Raw genomic sequence first — 11,126 nt, 5'->3', positions numbered from 1 at the left:
AACCTTGGATATTTTCTCACAAGCAAGCTAAAGCTATTAAAGTTAGCCTTTGAGATTCATAGTTCCTCCACCTTTTTACCTTGAATTCAACCAACACTTGCCTTTTACAATCTGTGCCTATTCAATCATCATAAAAAACCCTTTTCAAAACTATTCTAAGTTATGATCAAATTACTCTCATATTTACCAACCACAAGATAGAACGAGTTTGGCTATCAACTAATTTTCACCTACTGCACCAGAGGTCCACATGGCTGGACCAAAAATTTATGCCCTGGTGCAATTCCAAGCTTGTGACTAAAATTTAATTATAATCTGACTAGAAAAACCGAGTTTTATTTATTTTATATAATATTCATAATATTTTTTAAGATATATTGAACAATAATACTAATTAATAGTTTAATAGTAATATTTTTTTTAGAAATATATAGGTAATAATAATATTAGTTAATTAGATGTCAAGGATAGAAAGAACTACTCCCTTTTTTTTATTGAATTAGATAAAAATTTGTATTTTAAAAAAATAGAAATTGGTATGTACGTACCAATTATTATCCTTATTAATAATGTCACAAAACTCAAAATATTTATGTAATATGTTATTAATTTTATGGATAATGATTAATCAAGATATCCATGTAAATAATTTTCTTTTTCTTAGTTCAGGAAGCACCAAATTAATGGTAAAAACCTAAGCACTGGTTAAAGTAGTTCCTATTAGTGGATTTTAAGATCCTTCAATAATAAAATTAGTAATTTTATTAAAAAAAATAAATGACAAAAAAAGCCTTAAATTACAAGAGTAAAAAATATTTATTCTTGTATTTTAGGATGATTAATGCTGGAATATATGCAAGTTATTAAGAAATAGAAAATGTTTTGAACCTTTACCTAGATGGTTCATTAGATATTTATATTCCTCGAACCTTGTTATTTTCAGGGAAGCAAAGAATTGAAAAGTTCTTTGCTTTAGGTGGAATTAATAAGAAATAAATATATCTTACATATCATTATTGAGATGGTAAGTACAGTAGGCCTCTTAAAAGACCTTTTATATATCTATAAATGTAGGGAGATCATTACCTTTTATATGAATAATTCATGTAATTATTCTAGAGGTAGGATTCCTTAGTCCTGGATACTCAAGACTTGAGATGTAACTAAATCTAGAAAAAATAACATGACGGTTTATTCAACTCATAAGACTTTTAGTTTAAATGATTGTCTGGGATATGGTATATTTCCTAGAGTTCGCCTGATTGTTGAACTTAAATATTTTAGGTTTGACATCTTATCAAGTCCATGTTTTCTTAGGTTTAACTGATAGCTAAACCTAAGTTTATTAGGTCTGGCATCTCGCTAGGCTCAATTTTTCTTGGGTTTAACGGGCGGATGAGCCCTAACATGTTGAGTCTAGTGTCTCACTAGGCTTATGTTTCCCTGAGTTCAACAGATTATTGAACCCAAATTTATTGGGTTTGGCATCCCGTTAGACCTAACTTTTATTGGGTTCGGCAGATGGTTGAACTCAAATAAGTTGGGTATGATATCTTTTCAGACCCATGTTTCTTTGAGTTTAGCTTACGATTGAATCCAAGTTTTTCGAGTTCGACATATCACCAGACTCAAGTTATATCGAGTTCGATTGATTGTCGAACCCAAGTGTTTTAAGTCCAGTATAATGCTAGACCTATGTCATGTTGGATTCAGCTAATTACAGAACCTAAAAGTAGTGAGTTTGACATTTCATCAGACTCATATTGCTTTAGGGTTCAGCAATCAACTAAACCCAAGTATATTAGATCTGGTACACAACCAAACCTAATTTATATTGGGTTCAACTAATTATAGAACCCAAGTATTTTGGATTTGACTTATTATTAAATCCATATTATTCCAAACTTTTTTAAGTCTAAAATATATAGACTTAAAACAACTACCTTATCATTTATTAAAAGATATTTTGTATATAAATTTATCCCACGAATCTGATATGACATATTCTATAATTTAATTTTTACTGACTTTATTATTGAATAATCTAATTGATTTTTTGGTCTATGCAAAGATTTGAAAACAGTGTGTTAAGAAATGTTGTAATATGTCTATATAGTTGTTAGTAATAGCTGCACCATAACTGTATATTCTTTTCGGCCAAAAAGCTGCTTTAATGCTATTTAGCTTTTGGAATGAAAGCTCTCTAGTTCCTCATTGTTATTTTCGTGTTATTAAATTAGGATTAACTTAGATTGGTAAGTCAATTTAGTTACCCGTAGATATGAAACAAGTTGAGTCAATATATGACTTAATCAAACCCAATCAAAACTAAATTTAACTTTTTTTAAAAAAAAAAAAGTCTCATTTTATCTTTAAAAAAGATAATCTTAAAATAGCACTCGGTTGATCTAGATGAATCCTTAACCCATAACCCAGGTTGAGTTGTATTAATAAAAAAAAAAAACAAATAAGTGATACAAGTTATTAAGTCCTAAAAATTCAAGCAGCCTAGAAACAAGGCTCTCGGGTTGGATAATCGATTAATCAATTGGTCCTGACAATCTTATCTATTTTCTCTAGCCAAAGTGGTTGATAACTTATACTTGATACTTGGTAGGTCAAGGTGGCTTGTGGCTAGTACTTATAAAAGATCATTTTTTATGGAAATGGAGACTCTATAATGCTTAAATAAATATTTTTTTAGAGAGAGAACATAAAATAATATTCTAGAGAGAGATGCTCTAAAAATATGTATGCAATAAAGAATAAAAATTATAAACCTTTGTTTTGAAGGTCTCATGGTTTATTTATAACTTATGAGTCTTGTCCTTTTATGGAGATGGAGGACCAAAGTGTAATTTTACCTTTGTTATATTTTGAGTTGTATTCCACTTATTTTATCCAGCTAAAAGATGAAGACATGATAGGCCATGAAAAACTTTAATACATCTAATGGTGTTGGCGGAATGTAGACTTGTTTAATTAACTATATTTGTGAAGAAATAAATCTTCCAAGATTTTATGTAAAAATCTATAGAATTGAAGGTGTTAGATTTATGTATTATGCTTGAATCTGTAGGTACAACTAATTCAGTCATGCCCTAGTTGTGATGACAAAATCCTTGGGCTCGACACTATCAGGAAACACGCACTAGGCCCACCCCTATTGGCCTAGCAACGTATCAGGCCAAGCTACTAGGCTTGATAGCACCTATTAGACCCAAGAGCTTGGTTTGGTAGGCGCTAGACCTAAATGGTGCCTAGGTCTCGCTAGTGCCATACCTAGGTTGTGATTGGGCCTAACACCATCTGTCAAACCCAAACATTGGGTTGACATTGGCCAGACCTAAGAGTACTTGGGTTTGGCCAATGCTAGACCTCGCAATGCCAAACCCAACGCGCAAAAAAAAAAATGCTTTTGGATTAAAAGAAATTTTTTCAGACATAAAATACCAAGAGTATGTACTTAGAAAAATTCTAAAATATTGAGGATACCATGCTTATCATTTTATAAAAATTTCTAAGTGGTTATGTAGAACCAAATATAATTGAGTCTTAACCTTAAAAATTTCTAGAGTGGAGTATAGGAGCTTGTGGCTTTCTCAGCATCATCATGGGTCTTAAGAGGCCTCTACTAAAAAGTGGTCACCATGATTTTTTTTTTTTTTTACGAAGCATGGGAGCCCCCCACTGAAGACTAGATGATGTTGATATTGTACTAAATAAACCAAGTTCATCCATTGAAGAGTGGGGTTATTGCCTTGGGAGATAGAGTTGTGCAAATAGCACTAGAAAAATAAGTTTATCTCATGAAGAGTAGTGCATGGAGCACTTGAGAGATCAAGTTCATCCCTTGGTAATTTGAGGGACTACTGCCCGTAGAGAGACCAAGTACATCCCTTGAAGAGTGATGCATATAGCATTGGGGAGATCAAATTCATCCCATGAAGGGTAGAGTATATAGTACCAGAGATACCAAGTTCATCTATTAAAAAGTGATGTATATAGCACTGAAAAGACTACATTCATACCTTGAATAGTGATGCATTTAGTATTAGAAAGACCATGGTCATTTCTTGGAAATTTGAGATACTACTGCTTTTAGGGAGACCACCATAATTTTGCATAAGTCTTGCAAAAAACTAGTAGTTTGGTCTACATTTTGTCTCACTTATAATTTTAAAAATATTTGGTTATCCAACATATACCACAATTTTGCATGAGTTTCATTGAACACTTTCTTGAAACCTAGATTACAAAAAAGCTACAATTTGTAATTTTTCTTAAACTTATCTTTTTAAACTGTAACCACAAAAATTACTATGATATCGCAACACTAAGGCATCAAAATTACTATGATATCGCAACACTAAGGCACCGTTTAGGAACACAGCCCAAATAGCATTTAGCGAAAAACCTTTCGTTTTGCTTAAAATAAAATTTTTAAATGTTTTTAAATCGTTTTGATGTGGTAATGTTAAAAATAAATTTTAAAAAAATATAAAAATATTATTTTAATATATTTACAAATAAAAAACAATCACTGTCACAATGTCAAATAGATTTTAGTAGTGATAAAGAACTGTTGCAAAGAGAGGAGAAGAGGAAATAAAAATTCTTAGTGATTACCAATCTCTTAAATTTAAAAACTAACCATCAAGGATGTTTTTTGTTCAAAAATTAAAGATAGATGGCTAACTTGTCCAAAAGGTTTGCATGCTTACAAGCCTTGTGCCTGTGCATCATCTGCACCTTAAGTTGTATACCCCCCGCCGCCCCCCAGCCCAAAGAAACCAAGACGCCATTGAAGTTGCATAAACCTATCCGGATTATACACGTACATGTATGATTAAGTGTTGAGTGAATGCATACACATGGAAATGTTGTGAGAGTCAGAACTCACAAGGACATGAGTGCACGGAGATCGTCTATGCCAACCTCCCTTTGGGTCTTTGTTCCTCGCCTTCCAAAAGCTTCTTTTGCCAGTTTCTTCTTCCTTTCCTGCATCTCTAATATCCTCTCTTCAATGCTGCTTTGAGCGATCAGCCGCACAACTGTGACATCCTCCTCCTGTCCAATTCGGTGGACACGGTCCATAGCCTGTTCCTCAACTGCTGGATTCCACCATGGCTCCAACAAGTAGACTCTGGAAGCAACTGCAAGGTTTATACCAGCTCCTGAAGCCTTTAGACTTGCAAGCAGAACTGTTGGTCCATGTGGTCCTGGCACTCCAAATTGCTTGATAACTTGAGCTCTCTTTTTTGCATTCATTGACCCATCTAACCGCAAGATCTTGAAACCAGCTTCTTTTAGTGGCTCCTCAAGTAATACCAACATCTTCTGGAATTGTGAAAAAACTACCGACTTTCTTGCAGGGTTTTCAGCCCTTGATGCTATCAAGAGTTTTATGAGAGCTGAGACTTTAGAAGACGTAGTTGTTCTTGAAGATGTGTTTGCGTTGTCAGAACCAGAAGATTCAGGAGGGGCTGAGAACAGGTCAGACACGGATAGAGGACGGCGACAAAGTGGACAGCATTGTTTGGCGCGCTGCAGGGTTTTCAAAATGCATGGTCGGCAAAATATGTGAGCGCAGCGTGTTATTACAGTCTCAGTTGGCGGACAAATGCATATCGGACAGTCAAAATCTTCACCATCTTGTAGCACCGTGACCATCTTCATAAGCAATTCCGGGTTATTGGATACATCTGGCATAGAATCAAGTTTCAAACAGTAAGCATACCATAACCATAGCATTTGGAAAAAATTGTATCAAAAGCTTTTGTAATTTGAACAAACTAATCTCATTTCTTTCCTGTATCAAACAGGAATGAAAACACACAGCAATTTGTTATTGGACTTCATTGAGCATCGATATTGCTTATAACTGGAACCATATACAAGAAACGAGCAATCTTGGAAGATGCATAAATTTATTACCAGAGATTTTCAGCAACAACAAACCAGAATGAAAAAATTGATGCGTGCAAATTTGGAGATTATAATTAAGACATGCATATGCAAGATAATCCATATAACACTCAATATAGAACTGTTTGAAATATGATGTATCATATAGCCATATCCTGAGCTTGGAATATGGAAGTAAATTTAAGGAGTGGAATGTATAAATCAATGTAACAGGTCCAAAAAAATCCACCTTCCAAATAATATTAGAAGAGTTGTGATAGAATCTCAGCAATTGAAATAGCCATACCCAAAATGAAAAAAAAACTTTAGGCAGTATTAAAAGTTAAAATACCTTCAATACTGTTAGAGGGGAGGAGTGACCTCAGATCAGAAGGACACAATGCCAAATCATTACATATCTGGCGAAGTCGTAAAATTATACAAAGTACAGTCGAAAAGTTGCGCATTAGATTGTTGGTGTTGATAAAATTTTGGACAACACCCTTGGCTTCTGCTTCCATCTGATCATACAGTTCACGTTCTTCACCAGAAAGTTCAATGTAATGAGTCTCTACAGTTTTTGATGGCAATCCAATTACACCCTTATCTTTTGTTCTCCGTAAAGAAATGGTTGCCATTAAAACCTGAAATCATATGAAGTCATGACATAATCATAACCTAAAAATAAAATGACTAATAAAGAAATTTAGCAACCATCAAATCCTAAAATCATAGGCAAATATGCATATGAATCCAAAAGAGAAACAATAATGGTTGGGAAAAAATGCAATTTGTAGTGGTTGGGAAAGGCACAATCATGTCTAACTAGGCACTAAGCCATGACATTATATATGGTGACGCAGAAGCATTCCTGATAAATCAAAAACTTAAATGGAAAAATGAATATGAGATAAATGGTGCTAAATAAGGTTCAGGACAGCTGAAAATTCTCATAATAGGCTTAGATTGTGGGATTAACTTAAAGGAAAAAAAATGTATTAATTCAGCAGAAAAAACCAGGTAATTCACATATGACTAGAAAGCTACATGTCTAGTTTCCAATGCTTCAAACGATGCCCAGATCTTAGCTTTCTATGGGGAGTTACGACAATTTGACTCCCAAGTGTCAAATTTTAACTTGAAATCTCTCCCCAACATTAATTTTAACTTGCATGCTTCTACCTTCTTTGTCAATAATCAGCACATAAAACTTCAATAATTAAGCCATTGAGTGGTGAGATATCCTAAACTCTAATCTCTAAGGTGGTGATATTTCTGTATCCTTAGATTCAGTGAGTTCATCCCTTGTTAGTGGTGGTTTTTTGTATCTCTAAAAGGTTGAACACCATTTATCCTATATTTATGCATCCTCCACGTTTCCCATTTCCATCATCTAAACACTAAACTAACCAGAATTTCATTGGCACACGGATCTGAGTTTTCCGGTATCATATTGGGAGACAAAAATACTTATTACAAAGTAGAAAAATTTTCAATGGAATTATGCTGTGAAAATCCTGGATATCAGAACTCCAACATTGTACAATGCAATTGTCGATAGCCAACATGCTGATGTGAAGGTAACATTTTCAAGTAACGGAAGAAAAAAAAATCAACAATAGGATGATTTACCTGCAGTCGTGAGAGCCCTTTTTTGTTACCCTGAGCAAGTGGCCTCTGTAATAGGCTTTGCCAGTAGCTCTTGATGGAGAATGGCTCAAACCTCAAAAAAGCCATCAGAGAAAACAAATCAAGTGATCCATTCTGGATAGGCGTTCCTGTAACAACCCATCTCCGCTTAGCATTCAATTTGGTAACTGCTCGACTTTGCTGAGAATTTGCATTCTTAATCACATGCGCCTCATCCAAAATGACTCGGCACCAGTCAATCTTCTTCACAGGGGAGTCTTCCCATGGGTCCTCGGCAGCCAAAGTAGAATATGTTGTCAATACTATATCATGCTTCTTAAGCTCCTCAACTTCTCTAGTCCTTTCCCCATAATACATATATACACCCAATGACCCACGCTGAGTGTGCTCCTCTAGCTGAGTTATCCATGTTGAAAATACAGCAGGAGGGCACACAATTAATGTAGTCTTAGCACACGGAACACCAGAAGACTTATCAGCCATGAGGACAGACTTTCCCTTCACATTTCCATCTGAAAGGGTATCCTCAACTTTACGCTTTTTCCGTCCTCCAATGACCTTTTTACTCGCTCTACCCCTCTTTCCCTTCTTACTACCAGAAACAGATACATCCTCATCATCCCCACCTATTTCTTCAGCAACATTGTCTTTATTGCCTCCAACAACACCAGTACCACCACCACATTTATCAAAAGCAATCAAAGAGAGTAAAGCTAGAGTCTTGCCCAACCCCATATCATCAGCAAAAATCCCACCTCGCAGAGGCTCCGGTCTCCTATTAGTATGATAATTCGTCAAAACATTCACAAACTCCCCATCTTTCTCCTCCCAAAAAGGAGGTAGTTCACCAGAATTCTCTCTATTAACCAACCACCATAACCCTTCTTTTTGATGCTCAAAAAGTTGAGACTTTATCACTTCCTTTGGAGGCTCTAAAGCCCCCAATTTCCCTTTCTTATTCACGTTCTCATCAACCAATTTAAATATCTCATCCAAACTCTTTAGCCCGCTTTTCTTATTCTTCTCTTTAACCACCATAGCCTCAGATAACCCAAAACCTACTTCCATTTGAGAAAGTAAAACCAAGCCACCTCGCGAAATCGCAGTTTTAACACTCTCAAAATCCTCTACCCTAGCAAAGACATGAACTTGACAGGGAATTTTATACTTATTACCACCACTCCTGGAATTAGGCACTATACCTTCAACATTAATCATATTAGAATCAATTAAAGGAGATAAAACAGCAGCAACTGACCTTTCAATGTGACCCACTTGAAGACACCTAGTGTTCAGTACCTTTAAAGCATTCTGATCAAAAGGGTTAAGTGGTTCCCTCACAAGACCAACCAATTCACGGCCAGTAATTGTGCCTGAGTAGTACTGTAAACCCACTATATTGGCTATAACAAAACCAACCATGAATGACTCATTTGGGGTTTCTTGTAAATAAGAACAATCCTGCCAATTATCAAGAGACATGTAAAGGCTCACTGGGTCTTCATGATCCTCTTGAAATTCTTCCATTAAAGTAAGAAAATCAAAGAAAGTTCGAGTCTTTTTGTGTCTTTCGAGTCGATGAACGGTGGGTTAGACAGAGGTGTTTTGTGGCGTTCAAGAATCTGTGAGATTAAGACATGTAGCAGGTTGTGCCGTTTTAATGTTTGTGTTTGAATTGGAGGGTCTAAAAGGGCGGGTCTTGAGAGAGAAAGAGATATAGAGAGAGGAGCTGGCCAGTCTTTATCTATAGTATAACTGACTGTTGAAAATTGACGTTGGAAACTGCAAAGAAATTAGTTTTTGTTCTTGGCATTTTTTGTTGTTTGGTGTGATTTTATAAAATGGGTGGTAGGTAGATTTTTCTAAATTCTCGACAAGACATATTGCGCTGTAATTATATTATAAATCTTAATAAATTCAAATATATCTATGTTAAAAATAAAATTTTGATATCTTCATAAATAATTAATTCTAAAATATGAAGTTATAAATTATCATAATTTTTTAAAAATATATATATATTTTGTTATCATTATATTATAAATCTCGAAAAATTTAAATATATTTACGATGAAAGATAAAATTTTGGTAACTTTGTTAATGATGAATTCTAAAATGTAAAGTTATAAAATATTTTAATTTCTTAAAAAATATATTGTGTTGTTATTGTATTATAAATATAGAGAAATCTAAGTATATTTATGTTATAATTATCATAAAACTTTTAAAAGGATACATTGCATTATCATTATATTATAAATCTCAAGAAATTCATGTATATCTATGATGAAGATGAAATTTTAGCATCTTCGTTAATGTTGGATCCTAAAATGTAAAGTTATAGGATATTTTAAATTTTTAAAAATATATTTTGTTATTATTATATTATAAATCTTGAGAAATCCAAGTATATATACGTTATAGACTATCATAAATTTTTTAAAAAGATATATTGCATTATCATTTTATTATAAATCTCAAGAAATTCAAGTATATCTATGTTAAAAATGAATTTTTGGTATCTTCATCAATGATTGATTATAAAATACAAAGTTATAGACTATCATAAAAATTCTAAAAATATATATCGCACTGTCATTATATTATAAATCTCAAGAAATTGAAGTATATCTATGACGAAGATGAAATTTTGGCATCTTGGTCAATGTTGGATCCTAAAATGTAAAGTTATAGGATATTTTAAATTTTTTTAAAAATATATTTTGTTGTTATCGTATTATAAATCTTCAGAAATCCAAGTATATCTACGTTATAGACTATCACAAATTTTTAAAAAATATATATTGCACTATCATTTTATTATAAATTTCAAAAAATTCAAGTATATCTATGTTAAAAATAAAATGTTGGTATCTTCGTCAATGATTGATTCTAAAATACAAAGTTATATACCATCATAAAAATTCTAAAAATATATATTACATTGTTATTAAATTATAAATCTCAAGAAATTCAAGTATATCTATTTTGGCATCTTCATCAATGTTGGATCCTAAAATGTAAAGTTATAGGATATTTTAAATTTTTTTAAAAATATTTTTTATTGTTATCACGTTATAAATTTTGAGAAATCTAAGTATATGTACGTTATAGACTATCATTAAATTTTTTAAAAGATATATTACATTATTATTTTATTATAAATCTCGATAAATTCAAGTATAATTATGTTTAAAATGAAATTTTAGTATCTTCGTCAATAATTGATTCTTAAATATAAAGTTACAGGTTATCATAAAATTCTTAAAAGATACATTGCATTATAAGGATATTATAAATCTCATAGAAATTCAAGTATATATGTGATAAAGAAGAAGTTTTACCATCTTTTTTAACAATGAATCCTAAAATGTAAAGTTATTAGATATTTTAAAATTTTAAAATTTATATTTTGTTGTTATCATATTATAAATCTCAAGAAATCCAAATATATTTGTATTAAAAATGAAATTTTAGTATCTCCGTAAATAATAAATTATAGAATGTAGCACTCACCAACGATAAAACATGAATAAATAAAAAATATTAATTAAACAAGTATTATAAAT

General features: G+C 32.5%; 1 protein-coding gene across 1 annotated transcript; it reads right to left on the bottom strand.

Moving 5' to 3' along the window:
• Window positions 1-4,615: 4,615 nt before the first annotated feature.
• On the bottom strand, window positions 4,616-9,344 carry LOC133688210 (putative SWI/SNF-related matrix-associated actin-dependent regulator of chromatin subfamily A member 3-like 1). Its single transcript, XM_062107624.1, has 3 exons — window positions 7,540-9,344; window positions 6,260-6,551; window positions 4,616-5,705 (listed from the first exon to the last, which is right to left on the bottom strand). Exons 1-3 carry the CDS (start codon window positions 9,082-9,084, stop codon window positions 4,900-4,902), a joined length of 2,643 nt encoding a protein of 880 aa, XP_061963608.1. The 5' UTR covers window positions 9,085-9,344; the 3' UTR covers window positions 4,616-4,899.
• Window positions 9,345-11,126: the final 1,782 nt, after the last annotated feature.

The sequence above is a fragment of the Populus nigra genome, chromosome 3 (assembly GCF_951802175.1).
Source record: "Populus nigra chromosome 3, ddPopNigr1.1, whole genome shotgun sequence".
NCBI lineage: Eukaryota > Viridiplantae > Streptophyta > Magnoliopsida > Malpighiales > Salicaceae > Populus > Populus nigra.
The sequence above is the reverse complement of the archived record's forward strand: the minus strand, read 5'-3'. Positions and strand labels throughout refer to the sequence as shown.